Source organism: Lepus europaeus, chromosome 23, assembly GCF_033115175.1.
Source record: "Lepus europaeus isolate LE1 chromosome 23, mLepTim1.pri, whole genome shotgun sequence".
Lineage (NCBI taxonomy): Eukaryota > Metazoa > Chordata > Mammalia > Lagomorpha > Leporidae > Lepus > Lepus europaeus.
In genome coordinates this window covers 6,949,354-6,966,265 of record NC_084849.1, presented here as the reverse complement: position 1 = coordinate 6,966,265, position 16,912 = coordinate 6,949,354, and the positions used below count along the sequence as shown (strand labels likewise).

Below are 16,912 nucleotides of genomic sequence, written 5' to 3'. Positions count from 1 at the left end.
TCCTGGCTCCCAGCTTTGGTCCCAGCCCAGCCTGGGCCAATGTGGCCATTTGGGGAGTGAACAAGTGGGTGGCTAGGAGCTCTCTCTCTTTTTCTGCCTACACACACACACACACACACACACACACATATATATATATAAAGAAATGAAAATTTTCACAAGACTTAAAATAGACATGTACAATGTTGATAACACTTGTTTGTAACAACTAAAAACAGGAAACCTCGGTCTGTCAGAAGGATGCTCAGGGCAGGCAGGGTTTGAATGGTTACATGAAGTGACATGTATCAACATCTAGCGACAGTTACAGAGAAGTGTGTGCACATACCCTCCAAAGTTAAAGACTTTGGAAACAATTGCTATGTGTTGCCAAATGTTACCTATGTATATAGTGCGAGTGCAAAGGCTCCCAAGGGTTGGTGGGACCGAGGTTAGTGTAGCAGAGCCCTGGCCAGAAGCACATGGCTCTTTCAGCAGGGTTTTGCTGGAAAGGAGGTGATTTAGAGGGGTGGGCAGTTTAAAGGAGAGGCCCCTGGAGTTGGCCACGCTGGGGAACGTTACTAGACCTGATGCCTTTTGGGTGGAGGACAGGCACCCGAACCTGGCTAAAGCGTGAAGCTGTAGAGGAGGAGTTGCAGGCCGGGTCTGGAGCATTTCGTAGAGAAGCTGCAGCAACAAATGTCCCAGCCTTTCTCCCCCTGCTCTTAAGTCTTTGACTGCCTAGAGTCCCCATTAACCAGTCCAACTGGGGCAAAGCAAAGGAGCCCAGGAGCTGCAATCTGTGGGGTCAGCCCGCCAGGACACTGAGAATTGATCTGGGGGTGTGTGTGGGGTGTGGAAATAAGCAGCCTAAGGATTCACCTCCTTGGGGCAGTTGATGGGAATAGTGTTGGGAAGGACACCTGGGGCCTTTCGACTCCATGTGCACTGTTGGTTCCTAAACTGAGTGTGAGAAGGCGGGTGTTAATGAAATGGTTTTCTGTATATTTTTGGGTATGCTTGAAATAATTCAGGCTGTAAACTAAAACATAATGCAGCAGGACTAAAAGGATTATAAAGAAAACAGCCATACAGTTTCAGTGTTTCCGTGATTGGGGCTGTACAGAATCCAGGAGTGTATTGTGATTACCTTTTTTTTTTTTTTTTAAGATTAATTTCACTTATTCAAAAGTCAGAGTTATAGAGAAAGAGGGAGAGACAGAGAGAGGTCTTCTGTCTGCTGGTTCACCCTTTAAATAGCCACAACAGCCGGGGCTGGGTTAGGCTGCAGCCAGGAGCCTGGAGTTTCTTCCAGGTCTCCCATGTGTGCTCTGGGGCCTAAGGACCTTGGCCATCCTCTGCTGCCCTCCTAGGCATATTAGCAGCAAGCTAGGTTGGAAGTGGAGCATCCAGGACTCAAACCGGTGCCCATGTGGGATTTTGGCATCTCAGGCAGCAGCTTTACCTGCCATGCCACAGCCTTGGCCCCCATGATTGTCCTTTTGCTCCTGGAAAAATAAGTGTCAGCATTTGATTAATCACTGTTTTCCTTATACTTAGCCTATTTTTTACCCAAAGGTTCCTCTACCATTCTATTGTGTGTGTGTGTGTGTGCGCGCACACCTGTGCATCTTGAACTAGACAGTTGGGAGACTGGCACTTGAGTGGTACTGCAGAGCTGAGTCCTTTCTCCACAACTCCCTGTCACTTTGATGCCTCCAGCTCTCTAGGTTATTTTGGGAGGTAGCGACTTGATGTGGGAGTTAGTCAGGTTTTAATAGGCTGGTGTTCCCTGCACTGTCTCACTCCTAGTTTGTGGTGTCTCCCATGTTCTAATCTACTGCCACCATTAGAAATAGAACAGTTTTGCACATTCTTTAAAGTTAGAAATGTACCTTACCACCCAGCAAGTCTGTTCCTAAGAATCTGCCCAACAGAAATGAATGTTGGTGGGGCTGGCATTATGGTGTAGCGCATGAGGCCACTGCCTGCCATGCCAGCATCCCGTATGAACATGAGCTTGTGTCTTGGCTATTCCACTTCTGATTCAGTTCCCTGCTGATGGCCTGGGAAAAGCAGCAGAAGATGGCTCAAATGTTTGGGACCCTGCTACCCATGTGGGAGACTTGGAAGAAACCCCTGGCTTGGGGCTGGCACTGTGGCATAGCAGGTAAAGCTGCTGTCTGCAGTGCCAGCATCCCATATGGGCGCTGGTTTGAGTCCCAACTGCTCCACTTCTGATCTAGCTCTTTGCTATGGCCTGGAAAGACAGTGGAAGATGGCCCAAGTCCCTGGGCCCCTGCACCCATGTAGGAGACCCAGAATAAGCTCCTGGCTTCCGATTGGCTCAGCTCTGACCATCGTAGCCATTTGGGGAGTGAACCAATGGATGGAAGACCTCTCTCTGTCTCTCTAACTCTGCCTTTCAAAAATATATGAAAGGAAACCCCTGGCTCCTGGCTCCTGGCTTCAGCTTGCCTCAGCCCTGGACATTGTGGCTATCTAGGGAGAGAACCAATGGATGAAGATCCCTCTCTGTCTTTTCTTCTCTCTATCTGTAACTCTGCCTTTTAAATAAATAAATAAATAAATAAATAAATAAATAAATCTTATTTGAAAGGCAAGAGACACAGAGGGAGAGAGAGGGAGGGAGGAAGAGAGAGAGATATCATCAGTCCACTGATTGACTCCCCAAATGGCCACAATGGCCAGGGCTGGACCAAGCCAAACCCAGGAGCCAGGAGCTTCTATTGGGTCTCCTGCCTGGGCACAGGGGCCCAAATGCTTGGGCCATCTTCTACTGCTTTCTCAGGCACATTAACAGGGAGCTGGATGGGAAATGGAGCAGCCAGGACGTGAACCAGGACCCATATGAGATGCCGGCACTGTAGGTGGAGGCTTATCCCTCTATACCATAGCGCTGGCCCTATAAATAAATCATTTTTTAAAAAATCTTTTTTTAAAAAAAAGATTTATTTATTTGAAAGAGTTACAAAGAGAGAGGGAGAGTCACACACACACACACACACACACTTCCATCTGCTGGTTCATTTTCCAGTTGGCTGCAATGGCTGGAGCTGTGCTGATCTGAAGCCAGGAGCTTCTTCCGGGTCTCCCACAAGGGTGCAGGGGCCCAAGGACCAAGGACATGGGCCATCTTCTACTGCTTTCCCAGGCCATAGCAGAGAGCTGGATCAGAAGTGGAGCAGCCAGGACTCGAACCGGTGCCCATATGCCCATATGGGATGTTGGCACTGCAGGTGACAGCTTTACCCACTATGCCACAGCACAGGCCCCCATAAATAAATCTTAAAGGAATGTTGGTGTCTGAACCACAACTTGCATAGGAATGTTCCTAGCTGTATTATCCACTGTCATTGACCTATGGAAGCAACCCAAATATCCAGCAACCTGTACCATACTTTTAAAAAAGATATCTTTATTTAGAGGCAGAGTTACAGATAGAGATAGAATGACAAAGAGAGGAAGAGGTGTTCCATCCATTCTAACAGATTTGTAATGGATCATTACTCCAAAAATGGCTGTAATGTCTGGGGCTGGACCAGGCTGAATCCAGGAGCTTGGTACTTCATCTGGGTCTCCTACAAGGGTGGCAGGGGCCTAAACACTTGGGCTGTCTTCTGCTGCTTTCCCAGGCATGTTAACAGGGAGCTGGATTGGAAATGGAGCAGCTGGGATGTGAGCTAGCTGCTCATATGGGATGCCAGCATTGCAGGTTGCAGCTTAACCCACAGCACCACAACACCAGCCCTATATACCACATTTGTATTGCAACAAAAAAGATATTGATACATGTTACAAAAAAGAGAAACCTCAAAAACTGTATGCTAAATCAAAAAAGGCTGACACAAAGACCCCATTTATATGAAATAGCCAGAAGTGACAAATCTGTAGATACAGAAAGCAGATAAGTCATCGCCTGGTGCTCAGAAGAGGAAATGGGTGGTGACTGCTGATTTACATCAGGAATCTTATGGAATAATGCAATGTTCTAGATGGGGTGATGGTTGTATAACTTGGAAGGTGTATAAGGATCACTGAATTGGGGTGAGCTTTTGGCGCCGTGGTTAAGACACTGTAATGTCTGCATTCTACATCAGAGTGCCTGATTTTGAGTTTGAGCTCTGCTTCTCATCCAGCTTCCTGCTGGTGTGTACCCTGGGAGGCAGCAGGTGAGGGATCAAGTACTTGGGCTTCTGCCGTTCATGTGGGAGACCTGGGTTAGTTTCTGGGTTTTGGCCTGGCCTAACCCTGGCTGTGGTAGCCATCTGGGGAGTAAACCAGCAGATGGAAGATCTGTTTCTCTCTCTATGCCTTTCATATAAAATTAAAATAAATAAAAAATTTTTAAAAATTCCTGAATTGTACACTCAAAGTGTATGAATTTTATGGTGTATAAATTACATGTGAATAAAATTGTTAAAGTTGTTTAGGGCCATAATTTGGTAGAAACATACCTGGTGTGTGTATTCAAATATCTGCATTTTGAGGTGCCTGTTTAATTACCAGCCTGATGAAGGAGTCATTCAGCCAGGCTCCAAGCCCTTGGTTTTCACAGCTTTCAGATGATGCGGCCCTGGGGAAGTGCTTGGGGGTAATGAGACCAAGGCTCAGGGCTTCTCTCTCTTTTTTTTTAGAAGCTGGGTTTTTTTGTTTTTTGTTTTGTTTTGCTTAAAGATTTATTTTTGAGGGCTGGTGCTATGGCATCATAGGTAAAGCCACCACCTGCAGTGCCGGCATCCCACATGGGCAACAGTTCAAGTCCTAGATGGTCCACTTCCAGTCCAGCTCTCTACTAATGGCTTGGGAAAGCAGTGGAAGATGGCCCAAGTGCTTGGGTCCCTGCACCCACGTGGGAGATCCAGAAGAACTTTCTGGCTCCTGGCTTCAGATTGGCCCAGCTCCGGCCATTGCAGCCATTTGGGAGTGAACCAGCAGATGGAAGACCTTTCTCTCTGTCTCTCCCTCTGTCTGTAATTCTACCTCTCAAATAAATAAAAAAAGATTAAATAAAACAGATCTTCCATCTGTTGGTTTGCTCCCCAAATAGCTACAATGGCCAGGGCTGGGCCAAGCTGAAGGCAAGCGCCTGGAACTCCATCCTGGTCTCAAGACTTGGGCAGGTTTCTGCTGCTTTCCCAGGGAGCTGGATTGGAAATAGAGCAACTGGGACTCGAACCTCTGCTCATATGGGATGCTAGTGTCCCAGGTGGCAGTTTAATCCACCACACCACAACTCCAGCTCCTGGGTTTTGTTTTAAATGCTTTTTTCCTTTTTTGGTGTGTGTTTATTTTCATCGGCTTCCTTTCATCCAGTGTGGTTCACTTTGCCCAGGACACTGGTGTTCCTGCTGACGCTCGACTGAGACGGCGAAGCAGGAGGACACACGCCTGTCCTGTGCTTGCTCGTGTGACTGGAGGTCAGAGGTACACCGCCTTCAGGTGGAGGTGGCTGCAGGTCAGCCGGCACCTCCTTCCCAACTCTGCGTTCCTCACTTGGGTTCATTCTCAGGCATGGTCTCCCCTCACATTGGCACGCCAGGCCCTTAGCTCTGGGCTCCTGTGTTGCTACCTTCAAACTAGGAGGAAAAGTTAGTGTTTTTCAGCTTTCATAAAAGCCCATCACTGAGTCTCCTTGGTCCTGCATGCCCATCAGCTGGGGCAGGGGCCAGTGCTCTGAGCAGCCTGGCCTGGGCTGTATGCCCTTCCCCCAAGCCTTGGGTCTCATGAACCACGTGTGAGGAGGGAGGTCTCCAGAGACACTGTGGGGATCTTAAAGTGAGGACAGTAGCCGCCTGGTTGGCAAAAAGCAGAAGGCTGGTTCCATTCAAGGCCATGGTTTCTTGGATGAAGCCTGAGTTGTCTCATCCTCAAAGCACAGGTGCAACCGAGGGCCTCTGTGTGTGGTGAGACGACAGGGACTGTATCCACCCCACCTGCCAGAAACACCCCCTTGGACAGCTATTTTGAAAAGTGCAGGGGCCGGCGCCATGGTGTAGCGGGTTAGGCCGCTGCCTGCAGTGCCAGTATCCCATATAGGCACTGATTCAAGTTCTGGCTGCTCCACCTCCAATCCAGCACTCTGCTATGGCCTGGGAAAGCATGGAGGATGGCCCAAGTGCTTGGGCCCCTGAACCCACATGGGAGACCCAGGGGAAGCTCCTGGCTCCTGGCGGATTGGTGCATTGTGGCCATCTGGGGAGTGAACCAGCAGATGGAAGACCTCTGCTTGCCTCTTCTCTCTCTTTAACTCTGACTTTCTAATAAATAAATGAAAAAAACATTTTTTTTTTTTTTAAAGAAAGATGCAGCTGCTGTGGGAAACAGCATGGCAGTTCCTCACAAAGTTTTGCCTGGAGGGGCTGGTGCTGTGGTGCAGCAGATCAAACCACCGCTTCTGTCCCCTATCAGGATACCCATGCACGTCCTGGCTGCTCCTGCTTCTGATCCAGCTCCTTGCTAATGCTAATGTGCCTAGAAAAGCAGCAGAAAATGGCCCAAGTGCTTGGGTCCCTGCCCTCCATGTGGGAGACCAAAGTGGAGTTCCTGGCTATTCACATGGGCCTGTCCCAGCCCTCGCTGTTGCGGTCATTTGGGGAGTGAACTAGTGGATGGAAGAGCTGTCTTTCTGTGTCTCTGCCTCTCTCTCTCTGCTACTCTGCCTTTCAAAGAAATAAAAATAAAAGAAATTTTAAATATTTTATGTATTTATTTGAGAGGTAGAATTACAGAGAGAGAGACAGAGAGGTCTTGCACCTGCTGGTTCACTCCCTGAATGGCCACAGTGGCTGGAGCTGGGCTGATCTAGAGCCAGGAGCCAGGAGCCAGGAGCCAGGAGCTTCTTCTGGGTCTGCCATGTGGATTCAGGGGCCCAAGCACTTGGGCTGTCTTCCACTACATAAGCAGAGAGCTGGGTTGGAAGAGGAGCAGTCGGGACATGAACCAGCGCCCATATGGGATGCCAACACTGTAGGTGGAAGCTTAGCCTCCTACACCACAGTGCTGGCCCCAAAAATGAATCTTTAAAAGAAACCCCAGACCCCCAGTGTGGCACAACAGATTAAGCCATCACCTGCAGCACTAGCATTCCATAGGAGTGCTGGTTCGAATCCCAGCTGCTCCACTTCTGATCCAGCTCTCTATTAATGTGCTTGGAAAGCAGCAGAAGATAGCCCAAGTGTGTGGACCCCTGCACTCAAGTAGGGGTTTCAGTAATATTTTCTGCTCAAGGCATCAGACTGGGGAAGTATGGGATGACCATGGAACTTCCCATAATTTTACCCTGTTACATGGGGTCATGCCTGCTCCTACATTTATCTCTTGCTCTGCCACTGACTACAGCTGCTTCTCAGGGGACCACCAATATGGGGACCACACTCCTGGTGACTCACTGCCTTGGCTGCAGGCTCAGGATGTGCCAGCCATGAAGTTCCTGGTTTCAGCCTGGTTGTTGTGGCCATTTGGTGAGTGAACCAGTGGAGGGAAGACATCGCTCCCTCTGTAACTTAGCCTTTCAAAAAATAAATAATATATTTAATTAATTAATTTAAGATTTTTAAAATTTATTTGAAAGAGTTACAGAGAGCTAGAGACAGTGAGAAAGAGAGAGAGAGAGAGAGAGAGAGAAGTCTTCCATCTGCTGCCTCACTCCTCAAATGGCTGCAACACCCAGAGCTGAGCCAAACCAAAGCCAGGAGCGTCCTCCAGGTCTCCCACATGGGTGCAATTGCCAAGGACTTGGGCCATCCTCTGCCGTCTTCGCAGGCACACCAGCAGCACTGTGGAGCAGCCGGGACTGGAACCAGTGCCCATGTGGGATGCCGGCACTGCTGGCCTGGGCCTCAATGCGCTGCACCATAGTACCAGCCCCAAATAATATATTTTAAAAAATAAAAGTAAAAAAGGAAAGAAACCCCAGTGCTGCTTTTTTTTTTTTTTTTAATTTAAAAGCAAGATTTATTCAAGTCAAAGACCTCCAATCAGAGAGGCATGGAGGGGGGCTTCAAAGGGAGGAAAAACCCAAAGGGGCTGGTTGTAGTCAGGTTTTTAGGTACAATTTTGGGGAAGAAACAACTGTCAATCAATAAGGTGGGGACAGACCTAGCGAAAGACCTGATTTGTAATCCTTTATGCTGTCTGGTTTGTTCATGATAAAAGAGCAAGGTGTCCCCAGGATGGGATACCTAATTTATTTTGCAGTAAACTGGGAGCTCAGAAGGGTGACCCCAGTGCTTTAAAATAAAAAATGACACCTGGAATTACCATGTGGCCCAGCAGTTCTACTTCTGAGTATATGCCTAAAAGGATGGAAAGCAGCATTTCAAAAAAAATTTGTACACCCATGCTTATAACAGCCTGATTTGCAAAAGGTGGCAGCAACCCAGGGTGTGCTTGGGCCGCACAATGGATTATTATTCAACTTTCCAAAAGGAAGGAAATGCTGACGCCTGCTCCAACACGGATGAAGCTTGAACATGTTAAGTAATAAGCCAATCACAAAGGACACACACGGTATGGTCCCCTTATTTGGCATATTAAGAGTCAGAGAGACAGAAAGGAGAGGGGGGTTGCTTGGGGTGTGGGAGCAGGAGATAGAGAGTTACTGTTTGAGGGGTTTGTGGTTTTAGTTTGGGGAGATGAGAGCTCTGGAGACAGATGGTGGAGATGGTTGTACAACATCACGGCTGTGCTTAATGCTACCACAGTGTTCTGAGCAGCCTGGCCTGCGCTTTATGCCCTTCTCCAGAGCCTTTAAAGTGTGACTGTTATCACAGTAAAAAATGAGAGAGAGAGAGAGAGAATCCCAGAACTGAATCCATGACCTTTCCTACTGCTTGTGAAACTGGCACAAAGGTGGGACCAACCACAAGTGGGTTTGGGTGAGGAGAGCCCTGGCCGGGAGAATGTGTTATACTGAGGTCCACCCCACCTTGTCCCTGTCATGGCTGGCACATCCTGAGCCTGCAGCCAAGGCAGTGAGTCACCAGGAGTGTGGTCCCCATATTGGTGGTCCCCTGAGAAGCAGCTGCAGTCAGTGGCAGAGCAAGAGATAAATGTAGGAGCAGGCATGACCCCATGTAACAGGGTAAAATTATGGGAAGTTTCATGGTCATCCCATACTTCCCCAGTCTGATGCCTTGAGCAGAAAATATTACTGGTGGAACATTAGAAAAGTGCCTGGAAAAAGTTAAGTATTGATGGCGTGGAGTGTTGGTGAGGTGGGGACAGTTGTTCTGTGCTAGGGGGAGGGTGGATATAAGTTGGTAGAGCCACTCTGCAGGGCTCTCTTAAAACCAGAAATAAGCTGTACCATCTGACCCAGTAATTCCACTTCTCCAGAGAGAATCCTCCCCCAGAGAGACATTTGCATGTGTGCCCAGAGATGCAATGCAAGAACATGGTTCAGTGTTGCATCGTTGGTTATTCACAGCAACTAGAAACAAGCTAAAGACCCAGCCATGTGAGAGTGATTCAGTGAATTGTACATCTGTAGCATGGACTGCTTCACAGCACTCAGAAGAGTGAAGTGTGTGCTTTAGGGCATACACTCTGCTGCTGTAGCAAAGAGATCCTGACATAGACTGGCTCTGGTGAGAGAGTTTTTTTCTCACATCACAGTCCAGAGGGAGGTGTGGCCCAAGGTTATCCATTGCTGCATAAAACAGCAGTAAGTGCTTCATGCTCATGGATGCTGTGGGTCAGGAGTTTAGACAGGGCAGCGTCAAGGCTTGACTGTGCCTTCTGGTGTCTGGGGCCTTAGCTGAGAAGATGTGAGTGGTTGGGATAACTCCTATGGCTGGAGCTGGAGTTGTTTGGAGGTTTGTGTATCTGACTCCTGCACTGGAATGATAAGAACGTGTGTCTTATTGGGAACGTTCAGTGGAGAGCCTACCCATGACTCCCTCTGCGCTTAGGGCTGTGCAGCACGAAAACCTCAGGGTAGTGGGACTTTTAACTCCAAGAGTGAGTATCCAGCAAATAAGGTGGAAGGTGCATGGCCTCCCATGACTTCTTAGAAGTTGTGTTGATGTCACTTTTTCTTTATTCTATTGGTTGCAAGCCTGCCTAGAATATTTTTTTAAAGGTTTATTTATTTATTTGAAAGTCAGGGTTACACACACACGTACACACAGAGAGAGGGGTCTTCCGTCCACCGGATCACTCCTCAATTGGCCGCAATGGCTGGAGCTGAGCTGATCTGAAGCCAGGAGCCACGAGCTTCTTCCTGGTCTCCCATGCACGTACAGGGGCCCAAGGACTTGGCCATCTTCTACTGCTTTCCCAGGCCATAGCAGAGAGCTGGATGGGAAGTGGACCCTAGAACTGGGGCCATCATTCCCTGCCTTTCCAGGTACATTACCAGGCAGCTGCACTAAAGTGGAGCAGCCAGGATTTGAACTGGCACTCCGATATGGGAAGCCGGTGTTCAAAGTGGTAGTGTAGCCTCCTGTGTCACATTGCTAGCCCCAAATAGTATTTTTATAATGCATATTTTCTATTAACTTTTTGAAGACCCCTTGTATGGATGACTTTCAAAAAATTTTGATTAATATGTAATACTTGTGTGTTTTTATGGGATGCAATACAGAAATTCAGTACGTGTATACAGTAAAAACTGACCAATTCAGGTAATTAACATTTCCATAAAAAAAAAAAACCATTTATTTATTTATTTGAAAGTCAGAGTTAGAGAGAGAAGGAGAGGCAGAAAGAGAGAGGTCTTCCATCTACTGGTTCACTCCCCGATTGGTCACAACAGCTAGAGCTGTGCTGATCCAAAGCCAGGAGCTTCTTCCAGGTCTCCCACATGTGTGCAGGGGCCCAAGGACTTGGACCATCTTCTGCTTTCCCTGGCCCTATCAGAGAGCTGGATCAGAAGTGGAGTAGCTGGGACTCAAACCATTGCATGTATGGGATGCTGGCACTGTAGGTGGTGGCTTTTACCTGCTATGCCACAGCGCCAGCCTCACCATTTCCATTTTCTTATCTTTTCTTTGTTTGGAGCCCAGCAGTTCCACTTTTCCAGGGCTTCTTTGTAGGGTATATAATATGTTAGTTTACGAGTGGGCATAGTGGCACAGTGGGTTAAGCCACCACTTGGTGGTGGTTAAACTCTCTGCTTTCCATATGGGAGTGCCTGGTTGGAGTCCGGTTCCACTTGTGATCCAGCTTCCTGGTAATGTGCATCCTGGGAAGCCTCAGATGTTGGCTCAAGTGTTTGGGTCCCTGCCACCCATGTGGGAGGCCTAGATGGAGTTTTCAGGCTCCTGGCTTCAGCCTGGCCCAGACCTGGCTGTTTTGGCCATTTGGGGAGTGGACTAGGTAATGGAGGATCTCCTCTCTCTCCCTTTCTCTCTGTCAATCTGATCTGCACTTCAAGTAAATAAATAAATAATACTAAAAGAAAAAATAAAGCCAATTAGTTACTTCATTAAATCAGAATTAAGAAATACATTATTGTGGGCCGGCGCCGCGGCTCGGTAGACTGATCCTCCGCCTGCGGCGCCGGCACCCCGGGTTCTAGTCCCGGTCGGGGCTCTGGATTCTGTCCTGGTTGCCCCTCTTCCAGGTCAGCTCTCTGCTGTGGCCTGGGAGTGCAGTGGAGAATGACCCAAGTGCTTGGGCCTTGCACCCGCATGGGAGACCAGGGGAAGCACCTGGCTCCTGGCTTCGGATCAGTGCGATGCGCCAGCTGCAGCGCGCCGGCCATTGGAGGGTGAACCAACGGCAAAAGGGAAGACCTTTCTCTCTGTCTCTCTCTCACTGTCCACTCTGTCTGTCCAAAAAACAAACAAACAAACAAACAAAAAAAAAACCCACATTATTGTGAAGTGTAGTTCTCCCACTCAGATTTCCTGGCACCAGATAGACTTAACTTTTTAATTCCCTTTTCCATGAACTTCTTGGAATCCTCTCATAGTCAAAGGAGACTTTAGCTGCAGCTGTACTGTTTTCATTTTTAACAAGGCGATGTCTGTGTGTCTTACCTATGACATTAAATATTCATTCGAACCAAGAGGGAGTGTGGTGGACATCTGGCTACTGGTGTCGTGTCCTGGGTTTATCTCCCTGCATGGGACCCAGAGCAATGGGGGCGGGGGGAGGTAGTTGTATGGGCTCTTTCTCTCCTGGAGCCCCTCAGTGCAGAGACCCCCAGCTTCTCAATGGCTGTCATGTGGTCAGTGTTTCTCTGCCCCTGTTCTTTCCATCAATTCTGGAAAGTTCTTTTTGTTCCCAGAAGATATTTGTTGAGCATAGAGGGATTTTTGGCATTGAAGAATCTAAAAGTGATTAAGACACAGCCTCTCTCTGCACAGATAACTTATTAATTACAGATGGAAACTTAATTGCTATTGAAACAATGGAGAAACCGGATGAATGCCTTTACCAAGCAGTCAGAGTCCGCGTCACCCACGCTGGATCCCTCCAGACAGGTGGCACTGTGGATGGGACTTCCCCTTAGTGGAACTGTGGCTCCAGAGCTTACTCACAAGGAAACGTCAGGGGAACCCAGACAGGAGACGTTCTCAGAACAGCTGGCTTGCATACTTCTCTTTTTGATTTTTTTTTTTTAAGATTTATTTATTTATTTGAAAGGCAGAGACAGAGAGAGAGAGAAAGAGTTCTTCCATCCACTGGTTTATTCCCCAGTTTGCTGTAAGGGCTAGAGTTGAGCCAATCCGAAGCCAAGTGGATGCAGGTGCCCTAAGATTTGGGCCATCTTCCTCTGCTTTCCCAGGCACATTAGCGGGAGCTGGATCTGAAGTGGAGTAGCTGGGACTCGAACCAGCACCCATATGGGATGCCAGCACTGCAGGTGGTGGCTTTACCCACTGACACAGGGCTAGCTTCTCTTATCTTTTTTGAAAAAACTTTATTTGGGCTAGAGTTGTGGCATAGTGCCTGCAACGTTGGCATCCCATGTGGGCACTGATTCAAGTCCCAGCTGCTCCACTTACGATCCAGGACCCTGCTAATGGTCCTAGGAAAGCAGCAGAAAATGGCCTAAGTACTTGGGCCACTGCACCCATATGGGAGAACCAGAAGAAGCTCCTGGCTCCTGGCTTTGGCCTGGTCTAGCCCCAGCTGTTATAGCCATTTGGGGACTGCAGCAGTGAATGGGAGATCTTTCTCTCTTCCCCTCTTTCTCTGTCTCCCCCTTTTTCTGTCTCTGGAACTCTGCCTTTCAAATAAATAAATCTTTCAAAAGCTAAAAATTTTTTATTTATTTGAAAGGCAGAGAGACAACAGATGGATAGACAGAGCTCTCTTATCTACTTCTTGGCTCCCCAAAGGCCCAAACTGCCCACATGGGCAACCCAGATGGAGTTCTGGGTTCCTGGCTTCAGCCTGGCCCGGTCCCAGCCATTGGAGTAATTTGGGGAGTGAACCAGCAGATGAAAGATCTTTCTCTCTGTCTCTCACTCCTTACATGTAAGTCTGCTTTTCTTTTTCTTTTGTTAAAGATTTACTTATTTATTTTGAAAGATAGATTTAGAAAGAAAGGGAGAGACCCAGAGAGAGATCTTCCCTAGGCTGGTTCACTGCCCAAATGGCCACAACTGTTGGAGCTGCGCCGATCCAAAGCCAGCAGCCAGGAGCTTCTTTCAGGTCTCCCATGTGGGTGCAGGGACCCAAGGACTTGGGTTACTCTCTGCTGCTTTCCCAGGCCCATCAGCAGGGAGCTGGATTGGAAGTGGAGCAGTCAGGACTTGAACTGGCACTCCACCCATTTGGGATGTTAGCACTGTAGACAGCAGCTTTACTTGCTACACCACAGCACTGGCCCCTCTGCTTTTCAAATAAATATTAAACAAACAAAAAAAAGATATAGCAACCTGTATTTGGATGGTGTATGAGGTCACAGTGTTGTGTAGTATCAAGGTTAAACTTTCTGTGCTTGGTAGCAATGAGAGAATGTCCCTGTTCTTTTTTTTTTTTGACAGGCAGAGTGGACAGTGAGAGAGAGAGAGACAGAGAGAAAGGTCTTCCTTTGCCGTTGGTTCACCCTCTAATGGCCGCCGCGGTAGCGCGCTGCGGCCGGCGCACCGCGCTGTTCCGATGGCAGGAGCCAGGTGCTTCTCCTGGTCTCCCATGGGGTGCAGGGCCCAAGCACTTGGGCCATCCTCCACTGCACTCCCTGGCCACAGCAGAGAGCTGGCCTGGAAGAGGGGCAACCGGGACAGAATCCAGAGCCCCGACCGGGACTAGAACCCGGTGTGCCGGCGCCGCAAGGCGGAGGATTAGCCTGTTGAGCCGCGGCGCCGGCGAGAATGTCCCGTTCTTAGGAGGTGACGCCGAGGTGTTTGGGAATAAGGAGCATGTTGTCTGAAGCTGACCCCCAATTGTCTTAGCACAGGAGTGGGCAGACTAAAAGACCAACGAAGATTTTCAGGCTTCCTGGGCTATGTGATCTGTGTCCCAGCTACTCATCCTGCTGCTATCATTCCCAACAGCCAAACAGTGTGTTAGTGAATGGGTGTGGCTGTGTTCCAGTAAGTATTTATGGATACTGCAGTTTCAATTTCATGCAACTTCCAAGTGTCATGAATTATTCCTTTGATTTTTTTTTTTTTAATTTTGACAGGCAGAGTGGATAGTGAGAGAGAGAGACAGAGAGAAAGGTCTTCCTTTTTGCCGTTGGTTCACCCTCCAATGGCCGCTGTGGCCGGTGCATCGTGCTGATCCAAAGCCAGGAGCCAGGTGCTTCTCCTGGTCTCCCATGGGGTGCAGGGCCCAAGAACTTGGGCCATCCTCCACTGTACTCCTGGGCCATAGCAGAGAGCTGGCCTGGAAGAGGGGCAACCGGGATAGAATCCGGCACCCCAACCGGGACTAGAACCCGGTGTGCTGGCGCCGCAAGGTGGAGGATTAGCCTGTTAAGCCACGGCGCTGGCCCCTTTGATTTTTTTTAACCAAACTTACAAAACTGTTTCCGTCTTACTGCCCACATAAAATTAGGTGGCCAGATTATTTGGCCTCTTGTCTGTGGTTTACTGGTGTCTGATAGAGAAAATTCGTATGCTCCTGCATGCACACACAGGCAAGGGAAAGACAGCAAATGCGGCGTAATGAGAATGGTCGGTGAATCTAAGTGAGACGCCTATGGCAGTTGTTTGTATTTCTCTTACAATTCTTCTGCATTTGTGAAATTATTTTAGAATAAAAATAGATAAAGGGCATGATTTTTCTCTCTGGGGGGGCTCAGAGATCACTTTACATCTCAGTTTCTGACTTAACTTTTGTATCTGGGGACCCCTTGTGGCAGATGTGAGCGTGTAGGCTCACTGTGTGACTACCCCACTGCTAGATACCTTTCTCAGTGGCCATGTTAAATATGTCTGTTGGATGGCAGGCGCTGCGGCTCAATAGGCTAATCCTCCACTTGCAGCGCCGGCACACCAGGTTCTAGTCCCGGTCGGGGCGCCGGATTCTGTCCCGGTTGCCCCTCTTCCAGTCCAGTTCTCTGCTGTGGCCCGGGAGTGCAGTGGAGGATGGCCCAAGTGCTTGGGCCCTGCACCCGCATGGGAGACCAAGAGAAGCACCTGGCTCCTGGTTTCGGATCAGCGTGGTGCACTGGCCGCAGCTGCAATTGGGGAGTGAACCAACGGCAAAGGAAGACCATTCTGTCTGTCTCTCTCTCGCTGTCTCCTCTGCCTGTCAAAAAAAAAAAAAAAAAAAAAAAGTCTGTTGGTGGGATTGGCTTTGTGGGACAGCGGGTAAAGCTGCCAGCTGTAATGCAGGCGTCCCGTATGGGTGCTGGTTTGTGTCTCAGCTGCTTTACTCCAATCCAGCTCTCTGCTAATGGTCTGAGAAAAGCATCAGAAGATGGCCAAAGTCCTTGGGCCTCTGCCACCCACATGGGAGGCTGGGAAGAAGCTCCTGGCTCCTGGCTTCAGCCTGGCCCAGCCCTGGCTCTTACAGCCATCTGGGGAGTGAATCAGCAGATGGAAGCTCTTTCTTTCTCTCTGTGTCTCTCTCTCTGTAACTCTGACTTTCAAATAAATCTTTTCCTTTTTTTTTTTTTTTAAAGTATTTATTTGAAAGGCAAAGTTACAGAGAGAAGGAGGGAGAGCCAGAGAGAGAGATCCATCTTCCAGCGCTGAGCAAATTGCCAGAGGATTGGAGGAGACTGGCCAGGTCTGGGTCACTGACATCCCTCTGAGTGCAAGCTCTGTCCAAACCATCTGGTCCAAGAGTTGACAAGAGCTAGTCCCCTCGTGGGATATTGCTTGCTTCCCTATCGGAAGGAATGGAGCCTGGATAGGGAAAAGCAGCCGTTTCTCATCACAAGGGCTGGACCGTGTGGTCTTCCCTGAATTCAGTCCCCATTTTCTCGGCCACATCCTTGATAGCTGTGTCCTTTTCTGTGTGCAACTGTGACCTCTGGTCTTGCCCCGGCCACGAGCAGTCCATGGAAAATAACCTGTTCACGTCCTCCTCCCACCCCCACCCCGTCCTGTGCCGGCTCCTCGGTCCCTCAGGAGACGCACAGGGTCTACAGGCAGAAGCTGGAGGAGCTGACCGCGCTGCAGACCTCGTGCAGCGGCTCCATCAACAGGCAGAAGAAGCGCCTCAAGGACCTCAAGCACACCCTCCAGAGGTAGGCGGGGCTGCGGCTCTGAGGCCCAGAAGCCCAGCTCAAGACCGGCTTGAGCAGACACTGGGAATTTTCATGGGGAAAAACCAGAAGTAGCTTCAGGCGTCCTTGAATCTAGGGGTCAGAGGGTGTTTCTAGGAATCTGTTTTTTTCCTCTGAATTCTGTGTTCCCATAGATTGTCTCTGCTGTCAGGCTGACCGCCCCCTGCTGGCCCCTGAGGTGACCACCAGCAGTGCTGGGCTCAGATCCTCCAGCCTTGCTTCCTACCTGGTTGGCTGTCTAAGCAGAGAGAGCAGAAGTTCTGGGCGTGG

General features: G+C 49.0%; 1 protein-coding gene across 1 annotated transcript in view; it reads left to right on the top strand.

The window, feature by feature from the left end:
• TMEM120B (transmembrane protein 120B) overlaps positions 1 to 16,912 on the top strand; it is a 56,920-nt gene that overhangs the window by 9,481 nt on the left and 30,527 nt on the right. The window contains exon 2 of the mRNA XM_062182657.1: positions 16,485 to 16,603. Within this exon, the coding sequence (XP_062038641.1) occupies positions 16,485 to 16,603 (119 nt within the window). The remainder of the gene's footprint in view (positions 1 to 16,484; positions 16,604 to 16,912) is intronic.